The sequence below is a fragment of the Panthera pardus genome, unplaced genomic scaffold, assembly GCF_024362965.1.
Source record: "Panthera pardus isolate Hobbes unplaced genomic scaffold, ASM2436296v1 HiC_scaffold_17, whole genome shotgun sequence".
Lineage (NCBI taxonomy): Eukaryota > Metazoa > Chordata > Mammalia > Carnivora > Felidae > Panthera > Panthera pardus.
Window position 1 is genome coordinate 42734078 of NW_026526732.1, and position 24408 is coordinate 42758485.

Here is a 24408-nt window from a genome sequence, read left to right on the forward strand (position 1 = left end):
ATACTTTAACCTATATCACTGATTTGTTATCATGTACCTTGATACTATTCTGTATTTTAAATATGTATTTTATTAAATTGGGTATTAACTACTAAATTCAGTCTTCTTCATTGAATCTTAAACTGAGTAAAGTTATTAGGCTGTATTTTCAGATACATACAAGAAAGTTTTAAAAATAGGTTTAGTGTATCTAGAAAAGCATATTCCAGACTTAGTAAATCTAGAATAGTAATGGAACATACATTCATTTTGCTTGAATTGGTTATTTTTCAAAAATAGTTTTGACCTGAAGGGAGAAAAAAAGTGTACAAACCATTTGCATTACTGAATTCTAAATATTTGTGGGTTTTTTATACTTGATTATGCTAGTAATTTAGCAGATAACCTAAACCAGAGAAAGAGAGGGTACTATTTAATGATTTGAACAAATGTTGCCACAGGGCAGATAGTTTTTTCTCCATTTGCTAGTGCCATTGGCCTCCACTGAGCATGTAAGTAAACAGTACATTAGCTTGTAAATTGGTTGAAGATAAAATGAGGGCTAAATATCAATACCTCTTTCCTGACAGGGATCCTGGAAATGAATATTAATGGAGTTCTCATATTTCATCTTTTAAGATAAAATATTGTAAAAGTTCCTTAATTGTGCTTTTTAGTCTGCCTGCAGGGGAGTTATGCTGGCCATGACTGGTTTGTATCTTCTTTGTTCATGATAATGTGCGGGGACAAAGAGAAAACATTCAGATTTCTTCAGCAGTTCTCCAGGCTTCTGACCTCTGCTTTCCTTTGGTTGCCAAGACTACATATTTCTGTAAGACTTTTTAGTCTATTTTGAAAGGAGTGTGTGAAATTTTAAGGCAAATCCCACTTAAATTCGTTGGGATCTTGTTTGTGGAGAGCTCTGTAATATTTTATGTTTGTTTTCTACTGAATGCTTTTTGACTGATTCTCTTTGAAGCTACAGATTTGACATTTTCTCAAATACTTGATGTCTTACCTAATGGTAACTGCATGAAAGATTAGTGATACTAGATGGATGATTAAATTTTAAACTTATGATTTAGTAAATTATAAAAAATATATATGTAATAAGAACTATTGAATGGATTTTTTACTATTGCTTTGTTAGAAAGAATCAGTTAAATTATGGTGTAAGAAAATAAGTCAAAATTATCAGTGTATTCCATCAAGAGGAAAAAACTATACATTTTGTAAATCTGTGATGAGTTTTGATTGAGGGTATTATAGTGTATTTTAAAGGATTTTACTAGCTTCATGAGATCTTGGAGTTTAGAGGTAAGAGTGTTCCTAAATTTACCAATATTTCTGTATTTTATTTTACTTACTGCCATTAAGATCTCCAACTTGAGGAAACTATCTACTATATAAGATAGGCTAATACTTCACAAACCGTTTTTATGACATAGAGCATGTGGACATTGCAATCACATGGCACCCAAGGATAAGTTAAGGGAGCTGGAAAGTATGTGGAGTTAAATAAAAGCACATATTATGTGTTTTTACAGTATATATTTGTGATAAGGAAAATAAAAGCAAAACATCGAGGAGGAATACATTATAAATATTGAAATTTAAAAATTTTATGCTTGAAATAGCTATATGAAATTCCTGAATAAGAATGTTTAGCTCTAGTTTTTCAGCATAATGAGAAGTTTGCTTACATGAGTAGGTGGAAGCAAATGGCAAAAGAGTATGTACTGGTTTTTGTCTATGAAACTATTTTCCTTCTGTTAACCAGAATTTGAGTTTTAAAAATCTTAGATATTCCACAAGCACCCCAATGTTTATGGCAGCATTATCAACAATAGCCAAATTATGAAAAGAGCCCAAATGTCTATTGACTGACGGAAGATGTGGTTCTATCTGTCTGTCTATCTATCTATCTATCTATCTATCTATAATGGAATATTACTCAGCCATCTAAAATAATAACATCTTGCCATTTGCAACAATGTGGATGGACCCAAAATGTATTATGCTAAGCTAAATAAGTCAATCAGATAAAAATAATCACCATATGATTTCACTCATATGTGGAATTTAAGAAAAAAACATAGGGGAGGGGGAAAAAGGAGGGAAGTAAACTATAAGAGACTTCTAAGTCTAGAGAACAAACTGAAGGCTGATGGAGGGAGGTGGGTGGGGGAGGGGCTAAATGGGTGATGGGTATTAAGGAGGGCACTTGTGATGAGCACTGGGTGTTGTATGTAAGTGATGAATCACTAAATTCTATTCCTGAAACCAATATTACACTATATGTTAGCTAAATAGAATTTAAATAAAAACTTTAAAAAAATTCCACTCTTACATTTACAAATGAGAAATCTTTTGATAATGAGTATGGAATTTGAATCTAATCATACATTTTCATGTCAAATATTTGAAAATGATTCCTGCATTCCCCTAGTCTTAATTATTCTAGTTTAGTGTTTAGATTGTGACACTGTTAAATATAACCAGTCAACTTTTTTTAATCATAATTTTATAAAGTTGCATTTTTGTTTTGAATCTATAAAGTATTTTGTAACACATTATTTTTAACATAACAGTGATATTGTGCTCTAATAGCATTTCTTTCCATAAAACTGAAATCAGACAGGACTCTAAAACATACCAACTCCAGATACATTGTCTTCAATGCAACATAGAAAAGATACTATAGGGGCGCCTAGGTGCCTCAGTTGGTTAAGCGTCCGACTTCATCCGACCTCGGCTCCAGTCATGATCTCATGGTTCATGAGTTCCAGCCCCACTTCAGGCTCTGTGCTGACAGCTCAGAGATGCTGGAGATTCTGTGACTCCCTCTCTCTCTCCCCTCCCCCGCTCTCTCAAAATAAACAAATTAAAATAAAAAAAAAAAAAAGAAGAGATACTGTATAAGAATGATTTTTATGCATACATTTCTTACACTACTATTAGGCATATATTCAGAAAATGATTACCTATGTTTGCATTGAAAATTATATGTGTAAGTTGATATTTTGCTATTTATTAGATTCATTAATTCTACTATACAAATAGTCATTAATAAAACACATGTATTTCATAAAAGAAGGTAAGTTAAAGGATACTAATTCTCAGTTTATATTATCTTTACTCAAAAGAGATAATTTCTTTACTAGACATTCATCTGAAGTTGACTCTGAGATGTCCACTTAATATGCTATAATATGTCTCCAGTAATCAGTATATAAAATTAATGTTTTCTTGTGTACTGTGAGGTATCTCTAAGAACCTCTCATATTTCTACATATGTATTCCTATAAATATATATTTATGCAATGTGAAATGGTAAATTGTAATTTATGCTGATGACACTGATAAACCACCTCACTGGTATCAGAAATTTTAGTATAACTCAAACCTAAATCCTTAAAAGCACTTTAGCAATAAAGTTTGAAAGAAACCCTTATCTTAACTTGTGTGTAATTGTTATACGTAAGTTTGATTTGTTTTCATTTAAAAGGATTTTCTTTTATTACAGTTACCCAGTAAAGCTAAGAACATAAAAATGCCTTTCAGGAAGTTTCTTAATTATGTATTCTTCAGAACTAATTAGAATATAAATTTTTAGTATAAGTCTATAGCATATACTTGGTAGTCTAACAGTTTTTCTTGACACAAAATGGTATCTCCAAGTTTATTCTTTGTTTAGAAAATGCTGTGGTTAGATACTGAATTTGTGATAACAATCATTGAAATATTATAGAGCATTCATGATGGCATACATTTTACTTAAGAGACAAATTAAAAAAATAACTAACTTCATGAAAAAATAGCCAAAAATGCAAGTTTGTAAATGTGTGTGTGTATATCCACACATATATAAATGGACATATAAGTAAATGTAAAATATAAAATATATAAATTATGTAATATGTAATTATTATAGAAATTTTTATATACATACATATAAGGTAGTTGGCCCAAAAACTTTGATGGTAATGCATTATGCCTTGTTCTGTTTTAGAGATACATTTCTTACGGAATTCCCAATTTCAGTTATTAGTAACTCAAGCTCAGATTTGGGTTATATAACATTATCTTAGAAAAAGGAGGCTATGCCAATATTCCTAAGAGCTGACAAACTAAAATTTTTTAATGTTATAGAATTATTGGCCAAAGCCAAGGATAGCAAGCATATTGAAATACGTTCACTCTTAAAATATAAAGCTTTATTACTCGTGTACTCATACATTTATTCTTTCATGCAACATTCATCCCCTTCATTCCACAAGGCATTGAATTACAGTATTAACTTCACTGCTTTGTCTTGGAAAGTATATCACATTGCCGTTATTGAGATTTATTCTTTCTACAGTGTTTAACATTCTGACTTTTTAACTTGCATAATTATAATCTTTGCAGTAACTACTTATGCCACCATATTAATTTTGAAGTAGCCACTCAAAGCAAGAGATTTAAGTAAGTTGGTTATATTATTTTAAATTAGTCGCATATTCATTAATTCTCAATGTCTCTTTTTTATGCAGAGGTACCTACCTGCTGACACTATAGAATCTGGCATCCATCCGATATACTTTTGCAGCACTCATTATATTGAAATGCTCCTGAAGGTGGAGGTGCCACTTGTGTTTTCAGCTTTTCACATGTCTGGTTTTGCACCATCCCAGGTAATCTATAGGAAAGAATGTTTCTTCAAATCCCAGATCTCAGGGTCTTAAAAGAAAATTAAATTCTCACCAAATATAGGAAATACATTTAAATTAATAAGATCACTTTTGTAAGTATTCATACCTTTATGTTTAAATATCTACACTGACTTTTTCCCCCCTAGGTCTGTTATAATATATAGTTTTCTTTATAGTAGATCCCTAGCATTCAGATTTTGAATAGCTATTCAAGGACATAGGCATTCTGGAAGTCTATGACATGTAGGCTTTTAAATGTAGATAATATCTATTTCATAAGGCTAATCTAAGGATTAAGTAAGGTAACTAAGGGTAAGAATTCTTAACACTGGGTGTCTGCTATTAGAGATACTGTATCTTCTTTAAAATTTTTTAAAATTTTATTTGAATCCAAAAAAGTTAACATATAGTGTAGTAATGGTTTCAGGAATAGAATTTAGTGACTCCTCACTTACATATAACACATAGTGCTCATCCCAACAAGTGCCCATCTTAATGCCCATCACTCCACCCAGCACCCCGCCAGCAACCCTCATTTCTCTGTATTTAAGAGTCTCATGTGTTTTGTCTCCATCTCTATTTTTACCTTATTTTTGCTTCCCTTCCCCTGTGTTCATCTGTTTTGTTTCTTAAATTCCACATATGAGTGAAATCATATGATATTTATCTTTCTCTGACTTATTTCACTTAGCATAATACATTCTAGTTCCATCCATTTTGTTGCAAATGGCAAGATTTCATTCTTTTTAATTGCTGGGTAATATTCCATTGCATATATATACCACATCTTCTTTATTCATTCATCAATCAGTTGCTATTTGGGGCCTTTCCATAATTTGGCTATTGTTGATAGTGTTGCTATAAACAGTGGGATGCATGTGCCTTTTTGAATCGGTATTTTTATATCATTTGGATAAATTCTTAGTAGTGCAATTGCTGGGTTATAGGGTAGTTCAATTTTTTAATTTTTTGAGGAACCTCCATACTGTTTTCCAGAGTGGCTGCATCAGTTTGCATTCACACCAGCAGTGCAAAAGTGTTCCCCTTTCTCCACATCCTTGCCAACATCTTGTTTCATGAGTTGTTCATTTTAGTCATTCTGACAGGTGTGAGGTGATACCTCATTGTGGTTTTGATTTGTATTTCCCTGATGATGAGTGATGTTGAGCATCTATTCATGTGTCTGTTAGCCATCTGGATGTCTTTAGGAAAAGTGTCTGTTCATGTCTTTTGCCCATTTCTTCACTCCTGCTCATTTGTTTCTTAGGTGCTGAGTTTGACAAGTTCTTTATAAATTTTGGATGACAACCCTTTATCTGATATGTCATTTGCAAGAGATACTGGATCTTAACAAAAAGCACAGCTTTCTGTTTCTGCTTTTGGGAGCTGGGAAGATTTAATGATTTTTCTAGGGCCTAGAATTGTCTTGTGGTCACACACAGTAGTCACAGATATCTCCCTCTTGTGCATAGGCAGTCCCTCCTTGGTGGAGGGGTGGATTGTTTCTTTACTGTTCTAATCAGGCTAAAACTTAACATTTTAGAGCTTAAACCTTTTTCACTTTTAGAATTACATCTTTAGGTGAGAGTTCCAGAAGGTAGAAATACTTAACTATAAGGTGTGAACACATTTAAGACTCTTGACACATGTTATCAATTTGCTTTGATTTTGCTCTTCTAACACAAATGAAGAAAGTATCTGTTCTTCAGGTCTGGGTATTTGGCCTTTTCAAAACTAATAGAGAATTTAATAGGTGACATTCTCTTTTTAAAATTTTGTGGGTTTTTTGAACATTAGCAAGATTGACTATAATTCCATAGCTTTGTTAATAGTTGAATCTTCTTAATTGCCCACCTGTCTTAGCATGTTTCTTATTGATTTGTATATTCTTAAAAAGTAACTCCACTATCCACATCTCTTCAATTCATGTTATGTATTTTATTTACTATTGTAATTTATTACTTATTTACTATTAGTGTTTTTATTTATTTACTATTATCTTATTTATTACATTTTACTTACTCCTACCTTATATTGTGTCTTAATATTTGGTAAGAATAAACCTATAATATACTCCCTAACTCCCCCCTAAAAAAGCTAATTTAACTATTTCTGTTTATTCCTTTATGTGCCCTCTAAAGTGACTTTTCCTAGTTTGAATTGAGCTTTTGGATCTGGATAAAATTTAGATAGCTATTATGTTCACTTTTCTCAAAGTAATTTCTAGTTTATGTCCTTACTTACTCATACTATCATGAGTATGTACTCATACTACTTACTCATACTTACTTACTCATACTTCCTATCTAGAAACATAGTAAATTTTTCCATTTATTTTCTTTGTATTATATTTTACTGAAGCTGCATATATTTTTTCCATATAGGTATAGTATATTTCATATTACAGATATTTCTAATTAGAGTAGCTTGCAATCTTTTTTTAATTTTATTTTGTGATTACTGTTAATAATTAGTAAAGACATTAAATTTTCTATAATTGTTAGGTTGTACATTTTTTTCTAGATTTGTGTTAATTTTTTATTTCTGCTTCATTTTAAATTAAATTCTGTAATTGTCCCAGAAAATTCTATATAGTTGCTTCCTTGTTTTAGACTTTAACAATTATTAGGAAAACCTCCAGTATTTCACCATTAAGAGAATTATTTCCTGTCATACTATGGAAGAATCCTTCTACTTTATGTAAAATATTGAATTTTATTTCTTTTATTCAAATAAAAATGTTCCTTTAGGGTTCCTTTAGGGTTAAGATTATCTTGATCTTGGGGTTTATGTGACCTATTGGTAGATTTCTTAATAGTAGACCATTCTTGAATTCCCCTTGGATTTGTCTTGGCAATCTTTTCTTCCTAATTAGACAGTATAGTTCTCGGCAATATGCCTTTATACTTATTTTGAAGAGCCTTTATGTCATGTAATTACATTTACTTGTATGTGGTTACTATGCCTCTTGAGTTTTAAATTTTCTGAAGTTAATAGGTCTAAATATAATGAGGAATTACATGTAGTGGAAAGGAATATTCTTTCTTGGCCATGGTGCTCTAACCCAGCATGTACATAAAACACTTTTCAGAAATTTAAATCCTAAAATGTTTAATTCTGGTTGGAAGTAGATACTTAAATATTTACTATAAGCTCAGTAATCTATTCTTTCTATTCTCCTAAAAATCCAAGCTAGGGAACAAAATGTTCCTGAGAATTCTTTTGCCATTCTAGTCTTGATTAATATACTATATATTGTCTAATACCTCCATTCATTTATTAGTTCCTAACATATATCTTCTAATTTTAAAATGTATTGCCACAAACAGTGGGAAAAACGTGCAATACCTTAGGCCTCACCGTATCAATTTGATACCTTTTTATCATTTTGGTGTTTCTTTATCGATTTAAAATTGCATAAATATAGCAGATTTATCTAATAAAAATTTCTAAGCAGTAATGTTATGTTTCTTAAGTTATCTAATGTAAAATTCCTTTTTAATGACTCCCTATATGAGCAAATCATTTTGTGCCTTAAGTATATATCATTGCTTTGTTGATATAATTTGCCATTTTATTGCTAATTATAAAATATGAAACAACTTTTAAGTAATGAATAGGTATAGGTGCTTAAGTAATCGTTTGGATATAGATTTTGTATTGCAAAGCTTATTCATTTTGATGTAATTAGGAGCAGTGCTTTTTGAAGTTGTGTATTTACAGACACTAAGGGATTGGTTGATTAATGAAGGATTTGTGAGCAGGTTGCTAAATAAAATACACGTATCTCTAGAGTAAAAATACACGTTCGACTAGAATACAAAAAAAATAAAGTAGTTAGAAATATATGTTGATTAGAGTTTAAGAGTAACTGAGATTGGAAAATAGAAATTCAAATATATAGTCTTCCTTTTTAAATGAACAGAAAATCACGTTTTGATTAGCGTTTTGAACAATTTTATCCTTTGGTAAAACACTTTTCATTATTGGACCTTATTTAACTTTCCTAGCTTAAGAAGTACCACATATCTTTAGTGATTTATCTCTTATAATTTCGTGGGGTCCTTATTCTGCATATCATTATTATATTGTACTGTGTCAGCAAGTAGGCTAACATGGATAATCCTCTGAATATACTCTAGAAAAACATTTGGTTGTTCTCATTTACTGTTTTTTTCTTCTCCTCTCATCATGAAGACTGGATTAAAGAAAACTATTCTAACATTTCATACTTTGTGACATAGTGTTTTTTGAAAATGAAAATTACACAAATGCAAATCAGAATGTTTCTTGTTAATAGTCCTATTCATAAATCTATATATCCCCAGACTTTCTCTCTCCTTATGTTGCCAAGGTTGCCACATGAAATAGTACCTTCTTTCTCCCTGTGCCACATCTTAATATGTCAAGGACTTATCCTTTATGTCTGTCCAAATGGAAACTTTTTTTGCTGAACTATCAGTAGATAATGAATTTGTGTGCTATTTCTATGCTTCTAATAGAAATCTATGTCTTGCCTTGTGGAATAGTTCTTTATGTCCTTTACCTCTTTAATAGTTGAAGTTCCTTAAAGGCATGTGTACCTGACTTACCTTCCAGTTCTTTGAGTGTCTCACACAGTATCTCACTTACAAGTACAACAAAAATAGTATGTGTATAACAACTCTTTGCAGTGTAAAAGGTATATTTCCAGATCTCATCTCATTTAAAATTTTGACTGCTTCATGTGATGGAGAAATTAAGAATCAATGAAGTCAGTGAATTGATTTAGTGAGGTTACCATGATAGCAAAGACTTCACTTGGAACCACATCTTTTGATTTTGAAATTAGTTTTCTTTCTTATTTTGCTAATATTCTTTCTATGGTGTGGGCAAATAAAATGAGTCCAGAAGAGTTGTTAAAAATATTGTCTTTGAATCCTAAAACTTGGTCATTCAGTTCATACCTATTCTGGCTTAATCAGGTATCCACAAATAATTGCTCTAGCCAAACTTTTTTTTTTTTTTAATTCTTATGGAATGTTTTGAAGATTGTTTTTCAAATCTAGATACAAGTGAGAATTATATACCTCGGATAAAATAATTATGTTTATCTAATGTCCTTTAGCAGCTTAAGTATGATTGAAGAGCAAAATTTCCTAGGAAGGCTATGATACATTTTGATGTGTATTGTACTTTCCTTGAAGCCTAAAACACATTTAAATGTTTTAAAGTATAATTAGGTTTAAGGAACATTGGTCTATAATAAAAAACAAACCTAATTAGTTTGTTTCCTTTTCTTTGTACACCATTTTATGAACTACTAATATTTTTCGGTGAATTTAAGAACTCAGTTGCTTAGATTTGAAAATACAGTATATGTTTGTACTTATAAGAGGGAATTTAGCAGTATCTAGCAAAATCACATATGTATGTATTTTCCCTTTAACCCAACAATCTCATTTATAGAAATCTATCCCAGAGATATTCTGACAAAAATTTGAAGATACGTACAGGTGTTTGTTACAGCACTGTTATAGTATCAGAAGACTAGAAACAATGCAGATATAGAGGCTTGGTTGAAAAATTATGGCTTATCCATGGTGGAATACCATGCCTGTAAAAATGAGAAATCCTTCTGTATATTGTGGTGGAATGATATACAGGATCCTTTGGTTAAGTGATAAGAAGGTGAAGAGAAAGTGTTTAGTATGTTACCATTTATGTAAGAAAGAGTGGGATACAAATGCATGTGCTTATATTAAAAACATGAAAGAGGGGCGCCTGGGTGGCTCAGTCGGTTAAGCGTCCGACTTCAGCTCAGGTCACGATCTCGCGGTCCGTGAGTTCGAGCCCCGCATCAGGCTCTGGGCTGATGGCTCAGAGCCTGGAGCCTGCTTCTGATTCTGTGTCTCCCTCTCTCTCTGCCCCTCCCCAGTTCATGCTCTGTCTCTCTCTGTCCCAAAAATAAATAAACGTTAAAAAAAAAATTAAAAAAACAAAACAAAACATGAAAGAATGTACCTTTTTTAATGATTGCTTATAGGGATAGAGAAGGAATGAGATCAAGAAATGAATAAACCTTTTGTTTTTTGCCTTAGAATCACTTAAATATTTTATACGATATAAATGTATATAACCAACAAAATAAACATATTCTGTCCCTGAGAATATAAAGTCAAACTGAATAAAATGAACCCACCAGAACCCATTTGATGGTATAAACTCATGAGAATCACTTTAAATACAATAATTTGACTGTATGTGTCAAGTGATATGTTGTCTAAAGGCAAAGAACAGTAGTAATACTGTTTGAAGTAATCATATTGCTCATGGTAGTGCTGGTGTTCTATGATTATTTTTGTCTTGTGTGATAAAAACAAAAATGGGTGGCATTGGTAACTAAGATTTTCTGTGTGTTTTAAAGCAAACACAGATATAATATATAGCAACTTATGTGTTTTCTCTTAGAAAGTTTAAAGAAGGGGAACCTACATGTAGGGGGAGATGGACTAAAGAGACTTATCCAATCACTAAAAATTTTGAAGCTGTGATGGTTCTGGTTCATGTATAGCTTTTTTTATTTTATGTATATTTGGAAAATTCCACACTAAAAATGTCTTAGGAATTTATCATTCTGCTTGGACACACTCTTTCCTTTATCCTTTTAGAATTCTAGTTCATCAGCTGATTTGCAAACCTTTTCATCCTATAAAGATAGAGAAGTTATTAGCTTAAGGACTGAATACTGTGACTCATTGCTCACTCTTCTAGAGGAATACTATTTTAGCATTGTATTACAGTTTAATAATTCTGAATCATCTTGTACACAGAATAGCAAATATAATTTCTGCCAAATGAAGAGGGACATATATTGAAAAAGTACATCTCCCCTTTGAGTGTAAGCTCCATGAGAACAGGGAGTAAATGTCCCTTTTTCGGTTAAAAATTATAATGCTTATTTGTATATTAAGTACTTGATAAATATTAAATGAATAACAAACATCTGTACCTTTGTTATAGAATCACATTTAAATAGCACTTTATATACTTTCAAAGTGTTTTCAGTTAGAATCTTTTTCCCTCTTCTAAATTTACCATGTGTAGAAAAAGATAGGCATTATCTCTGCTTAATGGAAGAAAAGTAGACAATGTACGGAAAACAATAGTTGAATGTATGTAAATACCAGAAAATTGAACTGCATTAATAACTATGTATGATAACTGATTGCAGATTCTGGGGTGACTTTCTTTTAACTAATAAGGAAGAGTATCTCCCTATATATATTTTAGCTTCAGATATATTTGAACCATATAGAGTTGTGAGGTTTTAAGATCAAAATGAGTTGAGGATCAGTAGTGTCACACGGTCCATCCAGTAGAACACTAAGGCTACTGAGAAAGAGGACGGACAAATACCCCTGGCTGCAGGGTCCATTTGTACTAGTTTCGACTCTTTGTTTCTCCTTAACTCATCTGGAGATTCATTTTTATTAACACAGCATGGCCAGAAGTTTCTTGGCATTAATAACTATAGCATAGAACAGAGACAGAACCCTGGCAGCAGGACACTAAGGGAATTAAAAGTATTACTTCTAGTCAAAGAACCACTGACTGCTTCAACCTGTCTAGTTAAGTAAGAGTAGGAGATATTTTCTCCCCAGTTCAGTAGAGCCATACTATGTGGGCAATGGAAGTTTGGTAATGAACTCTGCATGCCAAGCTACCCTCCAGGTCAAGATCTGAGGGGAAAATCCTATCAGTGATAAGACGAAAGTTGAGACAAAAGGAAATTAAATACATTCTCCCAGTTCATAAATATCGAATATTCATACACAAAATTCAATATTGAGTTACTCATAGGCTCTGTGAATAGATTTTGGAGCATAATAGAAGAAGCACATAATATTTATAAAGCAAAATCTTATACCTGCAAATAGAATTACAATTAAAAAACAGAAAAAAATACTTGGGGATCTAGGGGCCCCTGGGTGGCTCAGTTGGTTGGGTGTCCGACTTCAGCTCAGGTCATGTCTCATGGTTTGTGAGTTCAAACCCCACGTCGGGCTCTATGCTGACAGCTCAGAGCCTGGAACCTGCTTCGGATTCCGTGTCTCCTTCTCTCTCTGCCCCTCCACTGCTCGTGCGCTCGCTTGCTCTCTCTGTCTCTCTCTCCCTTTCTCTCTCTCCCTCTCTCAAAAATGAATAAACATTAAAAAAAAAGAAAAAATGCTTGGGGATCTATAGTCAGTATTATCAATAATAGGAAATATGAGTGGAAAATGAAATGAAAAGATATGCCCATAATATCTGAAATTAAGATGTCAATGGTTGACATAAGGAAATAGGCATATGGAAAACAAAAATTCAATAATACCATCTGGTATGGTATTACCCAACCCTGAAATTCATAAATTGAAATCTTTACCACCACTACCCTCAGAATGACTGTATTTGGAGATAGGATTTTTAAAGGAGTAATTACATGAAAATTAGGTACATTAGGGTAGGCCACAATCCAATTTGTCCACTGTCCTTTGATGAGGAAATTTGGACACAGATACCCAGAGGGAAGACCATATGAAAACATAGAAGACCGCCATCTCCAACCCAAGGAGAGAGATGTAGCCCTGCCAACCCTTTGATCCTAGACTTCAGAACTGTGAGAAGAGACATTTCTTTTATTTAAGTCACCTGGTCTGTGACACTTTATATTATGGCAGCCTGAGCAGACTAATACACCATGTTAAAGGCACTTAAGGTAGAATCAACCACTCCTCGAAACTGTATCAGATCTAAAAATAAGTTTTAGAAACTATTCAAGAATATATTTTTAAAAGGACAAAACAGTAGAACAAAGGAAAATTTGTTTACCTTTGTTTTTTACATCTATGATAAATTGAGAGAAGCCATTATATTTGTTGCCATTCCCTGCTCCCCACCTCCAAAAAGAAAAGTAGGTTCAATAAAGGAAATTTTCCCTCAATGGTAATTTGTAGACCATAAATGAAAATTAAAATATTGGAAAGTATCTTAGTTTCCTAGGACTATAGTATTAAAATAGCATGAACTGGTGGCTTAAAACAACAGAAATTTATTGACTCACAGTTTTGGAGGCCAGCCGTCCAGAATAAAAGTGTTAACAGGGCACCTGGGTGGCTCAGTTGGGGAATTAGTCTGACTCTCCTGATTTGGGCTCAGGTCATGATCTCAAGGTTCCCAAAATCAAGTCCCATGTCAGGCTCTATGCTGACAGCATGGGGTTTGTTTGGGATTCTCTCTGTTCCTCTCTCTTTTTCTCTCTCTCAAGGTAAATAAACTTGAAAGAAAAAAATTGTTACCAAGACTGTGTACCCTCTGAAGGCCCTAGGGAAAGAACTGTTTGATGCCTCTCTCCTAATTTCTGGTAACCTCAGATGGTTTTTGGCTTGTAAATGCATCACTCCAGTCCTCTTGTCTTCGTAGGACATTCCCCATGTGTGCCTTTTCATCTTCCCTCTATGTCTATTTCTGTGTTCAAATTTTCCCTTTCTAACTGATACCAGTCATACTGGAATAGGGCTCACCCTAGTGACCTCATTTTATCGCAGTTACCTCTGTAAAAATCTGTTTCCAAATAATGTTTCCAAATCCAAGGATTTGGACATGCTTTTAGGGGAAAGACACAATTCCACCCATTGTTATTGTGTGTTTTTTTAAACTTTTCTATTTTAAAGGGGTATTTTGTATTTTTTTCCACAATGGGCATGTATACATTTTGTAATCCAAATTATCTGAATGTTATTCAAGAAGTAAGATAAATGATTTTTGTAAAAGTCTCACTTCTAAGTTATTTTCCACATTAGCTCCCAGTTTTTATGTTATATAATCCTGTTTGATTTAAATTATTTTCTGATTCAGCAAGAGTCCATTCGCATTAATGTAACATTTAGCAATCTGTCATCTGCATAATTATACATGTGTGATTATTAGGTAGGGTAGAAAAAAAACTCCCATCTCTGAATTAAAATGGTCTCTTAGCATTTGTTATCTGTAGAGAGCAGACTGATGTTGTGGTTAAGAGGACTATATTGAATAAAGAAGGCATTTAGCAATAGGTATGTGAGCAGTGTGAACACCATCAGTGACCTCTAAGTCCTGGGTCCCTAGGCCATGAATGTTTTCTCACACGTTAAGCAAATAGATGAAGCATCCCTGTGTGCAGGATATCTTTCTATTTTGATTGGATGCCAAGCGCTTCATTGCTTTTGCATGAATTAGTGGTTATTGCTTTTTTTTAAAAAAAGTATGGTTTTATAAGCTTTCTAATGAACTGACTTCTTTTTTTCTAGATATGCCTACAGTGGATAACTCAGTGTTTTTGGAATTATTTAGATTGGATAGAAATCTGCCATTATATCGCTACTTGTGTTTTCCTTGGTCCTGATTACCAAGTGTATATCTGTATAGCTATATTCAAACACTTACAACAAGACATTCTGCAGCACACTCAGACTCAAGATCTGCAGGTTTTCCTAAAAGTAAGTAACTTCAGGGGGAACATGGTGGTTGAGTTCACAGCTAACTTTAATTTGATTCTTAATATCAGATATTTTTCTAGACAGTCATCTAAAAACAACCTTAAGCAGGGCAGCTGGGTAGCTCAGTTGGTTAAGCATCTGACTCTTGGTTTCAGTTCAGGTCATGATCTCACAGTCTGTGAGTTCAAGCCCCACGTGTGGAGCCCACTTGGGATTCTCTCTTTCCCTCTCTCTATGCCCCTCACCCACTCGCTCTCTCTGTCTCTCAAAATAATTGAATAAACTTAAAATAAAACAACCTTTAGAGTAGGTACTATTATTCTCGTTTTAGAGTTGAGGAAACTGAGGGACCAACTTAAGTAAGCTGCCCAAGATTACACGGTAAGAAGCAGTGGGACTGGGATGTGAAGTAGCTAAGCTACTGGGATTCAAAACTTGGCCTTTAGCCATCGTGCTACTCCACACACTGTTTTTTGTTATATTCCTTCTACCTTATTTGGTCACTAAAAGTTCAAGCTACTATGTCAATACAGAGGTTTGAAACATTTTAAAAGCATTTCATGTAATTTCCTATACCTTCATATTCTATATTTTTTAAACTTTCACCTATTTTTATAAAATGTTTCCATGAAAGATTATTCCATCATAACATTCTTTTTAAATAGTCACTACCTTACATAAGTTAATGTTTTAAATACAATATAGTTGCTCAGTTTGTTTCTCACAGTAATAGGACTTTTGAAGCTCTGGACTTTAGGAAACACATGTTCAATAAATACATCCCTGTGTGCAGTTCTTCATGGGAATCCAACTGTATTCATTTTACGTTAAAATCTTTCCTTGAATTTGAAGTATGTTTCCCTCCCCATGCTACCTTCACCTTCCCACAAAGCACACATACACATGCACACACCCAGACCTGCATTAGTCCTTTGCTAGGTTTTCTCTGGATCAACAAATAATATTTATGTTAATTAATTCTTTAATTATTCTTTGTCATTTTTCTTTACCACTAGATCTTGTCAGAGCTATTTTCGATTTAATAATGATTTTCTGTAAATAAATGCCATCAATTATTCAAAGTTGCCAAACTATCAGGCATTTCTATTTCATAGAGATACTGAATTCAGAAGGTCACAGACTTTCTATATGTATCACTAGAATTATGATCTTAGGAACGTTTTTAATGAAAAAATATACCAAGACAGTGGTTGTACATGTAAAATGAAAACTTAGGTAGAAAAAGAAAAAAGTTATCTGCAACAGGTAATTTGGAGGACAGGAATGGCTAAGCAAATGGGAATTATGCTGAGGACAAAAATGTGGGTTCCTATTTAGTAAGGGACACTTTTGTCACTGCCATGGTCAATTCATAGGAATCTCAGAGTCTGAAGTTTTCCCAAGGGCTTATATTTGAATATCCTCTAACCTGTAAATCTATAACCTCTTATCCCACTTTGGTATCTCTTATAGCTGAAATTGTTTTATATATATTTTTGTCAGTCTTTCTCAGTATAATGTGCATATTCCACAAGGACAGCGATTTTGTCCATCTTGTTTATGAATGTATTTTCAATGCCTTGAACAGTACCTGGCACATAGTAGGTGCCCAGTAAATATCTGTTGACAGAATAAACAAATAAAAAATATAAAGGGAAAGATGAACTTAGTTTTGTTCACATTTAATAACAAACATTACCGAATTCTTTGATTGATGGTGGTGATTATTGCAGTTTCATCTCTGTTGAGTTCTCTACTGCTTGATAATGCTGTCAGTTTAAAGAATTTTTAAATGAGGGGAGAAAGGTTACTACTCAAGTCCTGTTTAAATTACTAAAATTTTAATTGAATTGGTTTAAATCCAAACGAATAACATGTTGGCAAAGAATTAATTTTAGCACTTGTCCCGGAACTAACCTTACTTCTTGCTCTGCTGTTAGCAGTCATCTGAGGGATTAGGAGAAATATCTTTCTGATATTGTGGCTTCACTTTATTTTTTGTTTTCAGCAAGTAAATCTCAAGTTCACTGATCTCTTTTGGTGAGCAGTTATTTTTCTTGTGTGATAAATTCCAGTGTGGTTTATTTAAATATGCATTTACATACCCTGTTACTCTATTAAGCCCTGTTATGGTCTGTTGTTTCCAATGTATATAAATACATACAGACTGTTTTCTAGTTATTCATGTATCAACCAATAATGAAACTTTGGTTAATAAAGTGATTTAATTTTCCCTTCCCTTGGAAGACAACCCAAGTCAAAAATAGTTCTATGATTCAAAAATTCTCATTCAAGTAGAAGTTAAAGGATTAAACCTGGGGAATTATGTTTTATTATACTTTCTAATCCAGAAATCTCAGACTTGTGCAAAGGGTGGAAAAAAAAAAACTTAATAATTCTCCACATATACCACAGCCATAATAATATTCTTATATAGATTACATGCTATTTCTTGACTGTACGTATTTTTAAATGATTGCTTTGGAAGAGGTGAAGTAGAACAGAGGACTTACTTTTTAGGGTATTTGGTGGGTTTATTTTTATTTTTTTTTTTATTTTTGAAGAATGGGTCCTTACTTCTTTTATAATAAAACTACTTTTTAAAAGGAGGATATTGAATCATTGTATAAAAATAGATAAAACAAGCATCCATTGTAAACAATGTTCAAATAATCAGACCCAATTGAATGTTTCAAAAATTTTGAAAAACCACAAACGTGTTTTCAACTATTATTAGTTATCCTGAAAACTTCAGGTACTAGACGGTTCCAGAAGATTGAAAATATGCAGTTTTTTCCTGGTTAATTATTGACAGAAAGTGACATGATAGAAGCATCGCTTTAGGAATAATAATGATCTGTCTGAAGCAGATAGTGTTGAGACAATATCAACCCATTTGTATTAATTTGGTTTAGGCTCCAGATCTTAAATTAGGTAATTGAGAGTCTAGACTCATTGCCTACTTTTCTGATAGCCCACTGAGCAATTCGTCATGATCAGTGTATTAAAAAGATGACTTGGAATTTCTTAGACCAGGTGGTGAGCGTAGTCAGGCCTGATTTACTTAAAAAACAAAACCAAAAAATAAAATAAAAAACCCAAACACTTTATTTTTCCTTTTTTGACTAAACCACTAAATGATTAATGAATGGCATGAATATAAGTTGTTATTAGCAAGGTATTTTCTGAGTTTTTCACAACATCTTTGTAGACACAACAAATATGTAGGTTGATAATAGGGCAGCGTTATTATATATTATGTATAATAAGTGCGTTATCCCCACACTGTGGCAATTGATAGATCATTACTGAGCTAAAAAGCAACTTCTGAAGGTATGCTGAAGAGCTTAGTCCTTGTGACAGATATCTGTGACAGATAAAGGTTCAGGAAATCTGTAGGCATCACACTTACTAGAAAGAAAAACATCACCCAGAAAGATAAGTATAGTGCTCTCAAATATTCCAGTGAGCTTGGAAGTGTAAAGTTTTGTTTGTTTGTTTGTTTAAGTGGAGTCATCTCTCTCACTCACGCAAGCAAGCCGGTTTAGAAAGAGTTTAATAGTAGTTTAGAAGACTCACTGTTTCAGCCAACTGGCTATATTGCATTTCTCTCTAGCGATAATAGGCTGGCAGTAATCTTGGTTTAGTTTGTGAATTCAATTGAATTCGACTTGGGGAAAACTTCACTGAAATGCCAGGCTGGGAAAAGATTGCCTTCCAGTGAAAATCAGGCTGTGAAGGCTCAAAATACTTAATTAGAATGCTTCAACTAAATCCTGCATGTTATGGCAAAATCAATTTATAATTATGAAAAAATCAGATTAATTTCAATCCAATCAGTAAATTGTCAAGAGGAATTTTGTTTTTGTTGTTCTTGCAGCTGTTACCAGATCATGTTGACAGGGTAAGGAATGGAGATCAGACAGAAACATCACATGAATTGCTAAGCTTTTAACAGACAAAAGTATACATGGTACTAAAAATAATTCACCATCTGAGGGAATAGATAAAACATGTTCAGTTTTATGTCAACAGTGGTTTGCAGATATGTGTTTTTCGTTGTTCTTATATCATTCGAGTCTGCCCGCGTTCAAATTCTGGCTCTGTCACTCTGTAAGCTTGGGCACGTTGCTTAACCTCTTTGTGCCACGGTTTTCTCATCCGTATAATTAACTGTGAAATAATACCTATTACATGGAGTAATTAGATGATATCTGTAAAATACTTCTAGAACATTGCCACATAGCAAGTGCTTTAAAAAAAAGTTAGCAGTTATTTGAATTTCTACATCCCTGTCCCATCCTTCTCCTATTCTTTTTTTTTTCTTTTTCTTTTCCTGAGAGAGAGAGTGCACAAGTGAGTGTGAGTGGGGGAGGCGCAGAGAGAGAATCTTAAGCAGGCCCTACAGCCAGCATGACGTACAATGCCGGGGCTCTATCTCAGGGTCATGAGATCATGACCTGAGCCAAGTTAAAGAGCCACCCTAAGACCTGAACCAAGTTGCTTAGCCAACTGAGCCACCCAGGCACCCCTGTTGCTCTTATTAACTGAAGAAAAAGATGTATAGAGAACAAAGGAAATAGGCCTTTTTCCTGAGTCTACAGTTAGAATATATATTTTGCTCCCATTTTTCTCTTCTCTAGGCACTTAGACATCTTAGTATATCATAGATTACCTGGCATGTACTTCAGAGCTATGTCAGGAACATTCTCTTACATTGTATCTGGTCAAAGCCTAATCTCTCATTTACCCAGCCAAGATAGGATCATCTCTCTAGTCATCACATATCCCCATGTACCCCTCAGCTGAAAAAAAAAAATTTAATGTTTATTTATTTATTTATTTGAGAGAGAGAGAGAGAGTACAAGTAGGGAAGGGGCAGTAGGAGAGGGAGACAGAGAATCCAGAGCAGGCTTGGTACTGTCAGCATAGAGCCTGACGCGGGGCTTGAAGTCACGAACTGTGAGATCATGACCTGAGCCAAAGTTGGAAGCTTAACCGACTGAGGCAACCAGGTGCCCCTGAGTTAAAAATTTTAAGAATCACACACTATAGTGAATATTTAAGAGCCTCATTCTGTCCAGAACCACACATGCTATATACACTCCCCTGATCCTGAGGATCGTTAGTATGTTTATTGAAACTGACACATCTAGACTCTTCCCCAGGCCTACCAAAACAATTTTCACAACAGGCTTGAGTTGTCACGTTTTAGTATAAAACCTCAAATAGCTTGACACTTCTAGGATATGTAAAAATGTCACCTTTGAAACTTGAATACAGGATGCCAAAACCAGAGATTCAGAAGTTTTGGGGCTTTGGGGCTTAGGAATTTCGAATTGTACCAAGCACCCCAGGAGAAGCGTACTAGAAAAAAAGCATTACTTGCAGATTGGTTATTTTTCTATCACTTTAACCGAGAAAGAAGCTCCTTTTTCATGATAGGTCAAACACAACACACAAGAAGCCATCTCTAGCAAAGGTAAAAAGTGGAACTAAGTTCACAAAACCCCTTCTCACATGTGACTCTTACAATATAATTTGATGCTTCTTACTTCTTACTTAGTAAGATGTAAGTAAGTACACTTGATCTTTTTGTACTTTGTATCTATTTAACACCCTGAAAGCCTTATCTTTGATTCAGATTCCAAATTTACAGGGCTTGCAGTAGCTCTAAAAACATTTCTGCTGGAAATTATTTTTGGAAACCTTTGCTGGTACAAGTAATGCTTGAAAGGATAGGTATAGCTTGATTTCCATAATAGGCATATTCCTGAGAAGTTGCAAGAAAAGACTGTAATATAATATCGTAAGTGGATTGTTCCCTTATTTTTTTTGTCAAGGGGTTGAAAACAGTGGAGTACTACTTGGCAATGAGAAAGAATGAAATCTGGCCTTTTGTAGCAACGTAGATAGAACTGGATGGAGAGTGTTATGCTACGTGAAATAAGTCATACAGAGAAAGACAGATACCATATGTTTTCACTCTTATGTGGATCCTGAGAAACTTAACAGAAGACCATGGGGGAGGGGAATGAAAAAAAAAAAGTTAGGGAGAGAGCCAAACCATAAGAGACTCTTAAAAACTGAGAATAACTGAGGGTTGATGGGGGGGTGGGAGGGAGAGGAGGGTGGGTGATGGTCGTTGAGGAGGGCACCTGTTGGGATGAGCACTGGGTGTTATATGGAAACCAATCTGAAAATAAATTTCATATTAAAAAAGAAAAACAGACTGGAGTCAATAATCATTGATGTTTCACATTATAGATTTGCAGTGCAATCAAGAAAATCTATCTTAGCCATTTTAGAGACCGTCAGTTAACAAAGATGTTCCTATTATGACCATTAACACCTTGAGTGCTTATTGAATGCCAAGCACTAGGGCAAAGGAATTTATACGCATTGTTAATTCACTCATTGACTTATTCAACTATTGTACAAGAGCTGTGTCCCAGGCATTATAGTCACAAAACAGGTCATATCCCTACCCACATTGACCTTACAGTCTACTGGTAGATATTTAAATAAATATACAATATTTTAGGTATTGATAAATCTTAATTTAAGGAACTTAAACATGGTAAGGGAAGTCAGAGGTGCTATTGGATAAAGAGTCCAGCAAAGCCTACTCTGAGAGCAGAAACAGAGACTTTAATGAGGCAAGGAAAAGCAACTTCTGGACAAAATTGTTCTAAATGAGAAAAAAGGCAAGGGCAGAAGCTTAGAGGGAGAAATGAGTTTGGTCCACTTAGAAAGTGTTGAGATACTACCGTGGCTAGAACAAGGTGAGGTAGTTAGGCATCAGGACCCAGATCATACAAGGTTTTATAGTTCATGCTAAAGAGTTCATGTGCTACATTTACACATGAGAAATTGAAGGTTAAAGTGTCAGTAAACTTCCCCAGGTGTATATATCTAGTAACTACTACAGGGGAGTTTGAACCATTTTTTTGGTCTGAATCAAAATCTTGTGCTCTTTCTAGTATATCAAGTTGTCTCTCATTGACTAATCTGGTTACCTTTTTAAAAAACTTTAAATTCAGTGGACCTTCTAATTAAATGTTCTCATTAGTAAAAGAAAACAGAGTTCTATATGCAAATGAGAGGCAAGCTGTGGATATGCCATATCATGTAATATTGAATGCACATGAAACACTGTGGTTTAGAATAGTAATTTTTAATGCTTTTTGATGACTCAACATTTGAAACCCAGAAATAAGAGAGATAATCATTGAAGGCATACTGGTTGAAAAGCCATTAGGTACAAAAAAGAAAATGCAGTTTGCTCAAAATGAACTTCTAACCAATATGTAAACCACTTCAGAAGTAACCTAATTTAAAAAAAAAATGCTTTTCTTGAAGAAGTAGTGCATTGTCTATATAAAAAGGCATAGTGTTGCCAGATATAATTACATATGTCTACCTATTTAAAGAATTAGGGAATTCAGGGGTGCCTGGCTGGCTCAGTTAGTAGAACATGTGACTTTTGATCTTGGGGTCATGAATTTGAGCCCCATGTTGGAGATAGAGATTACAAAAAAAAAAAAAAAGAATAAGGAGATTCATATTTTTATACAGAGTCCCATGTACTTAAGTCCATAAACAAAATGATAAAGCAGTGTTCTGAAGAAATGGTCTGTTATAGTTTGATAAACTGGCAGTCTAGATGGTTGTAATTGCAAAGTAAAGTTATCCAGTAAAAAGGTCATTAGAGAACATTTAGAATAAAATGAAAAATATGCCACTCTGAACACAGAAAGTAGATTTGGAGATTCTGAAGATTTTCTTCAGAGTTATAAATTGTGAATTTTAAATAATGAACTACATAATTTAAAAACATTCTTTTAAAATGAATATTTGATTTTTCTCTTATAAAATATGACCTCGATATAAGAATTATTTGCCATTTTTTGCTTCAAGTTTTTATTTAAATTCCAATTAGTTTACAGTGTAATATTAGTTTCAAGAATAGAATTTAGTGATTCATCACAAGGCCCTTCCATAATAGCCATGACCCATTTAGCCCACTCCCCCTACCTTCTTTCCAACAACCCTGTTTGTTCTCTATAGTTCAGAGTCTGTTTAATGGTTTGCCTCCCTCTTTCTCCTCTTCTATGCTCATCGGTTTTGTTTCTTAAGTTTCATATATGAGTGAAATCGTATGGTATTTGTCTTTCTCGGACTTATTTTACTTAGCATAATACTCTCTAGTTCCATCCATGTTGTTGCAAATGGTAAGACTTCATTCTTTTTGATAGCTGAGTAATATTCTAGTGTGTGTGTGTGTGTGTATACCACATCTTCTTTATCCATTCATCAGTCGGTGGACATTGGGGTTTTTTCCATTATTTAGCTATTGTTGATAATGCTGCTATAAACATTGGGGTGTATGCGTCCCCTTGAATAAGTATTGTTGTATCCCTTGGTAAATACCTAGTAGTGCATTGCTGGATCATAGGGTAGTTCTATTTTCAACTTTTTTTTTTAAAGTTTATTTTGAGAGAAAGTGCACTTGCACACACGAGCAGGAAGAGAACAGAGAGAGAGGGAGAGAGAGCGAAAATTCCATACAGGCTCTGCACTGTCAGCGCAGTGCCTGACGTGGGGCTCAAACTCAGGAACCGTGAGATCATGACCTGAGCCAAAATCGAGTTGGGCTCCTAACTTCTGAGGTACCCAGATGCCCCTCTATTTTTAAATTTCTGAAGAACTTTCGTACTGTTTTTCAGAGTGGCTGCACCAGTTTGCATTAAAGGTGTCTCTTCAATGTAGTTATCAGGATATTTTCTCTTTATTTTAAAATTATTGTCCAAAATTGAAACCATAATTTGGAAAACATTCTAAGGAAAAAATATATTTAAAACAAGTGATAGCTATGGTTCTCCATAGGTAGTTTTTATTTATAAATTAAGTGAAACAATAATTAAAAGATGTTCAATATATTTTGCTTAGGTTTGCCCAGAAAAGAATTATTAGAGCTATTGTTCAAATGCTTTCATCCTCTGTTGTGATTTAGTTGATGAACAATAGACATTCTTTTAAAAATCATGAATATACACTAAAGCAATTTTTCTGGCATTGAGGCCTTTATCTGGTAAGATTAACACATTACTATAATTTCTCACCAGCTGAGATATAGTTTTAATGAGTTGATCAGTACCAAATCACACATAATTTGAATTAAGAGAATGGATAAATCCATAAATAGTTCTGTGACTACAACAGTAACTATTTAA

General features: G+C 33.6%; 1 protein-coding gene across 4 annotated transcripts in view; it reads left to right on the top strand.

Annotated features, from left to right (window-relative positions):
• The window catches only part of TBC1D32 (TBC1 domain family member 32), a 200187-nt gene that overhangs the window by 172324 nt on the left and 3455 nt on the right, over positions 1-24408 (top strand). For 3 of the 4 annotated variants that reach the window (XM_019418223.2, XM_019418222.2, XM_019418224.2), the window contains 3 exons: positions 657-811; positions 4515-4655; positions 14984-15172. In XM_019418223.2, coding sequence (XP_019273768.2) covers positions 657-811; positions 4515-4655; positions 14984-15172 — 485 coding nt within the window. The remainder of the gene's footprint in view (positions 1-656; positions 812-4514; positions 4656-14983; positions 15173-24408) is intronic. The other variant, XM_019418225.2, reaches the window with a different exon arrangement.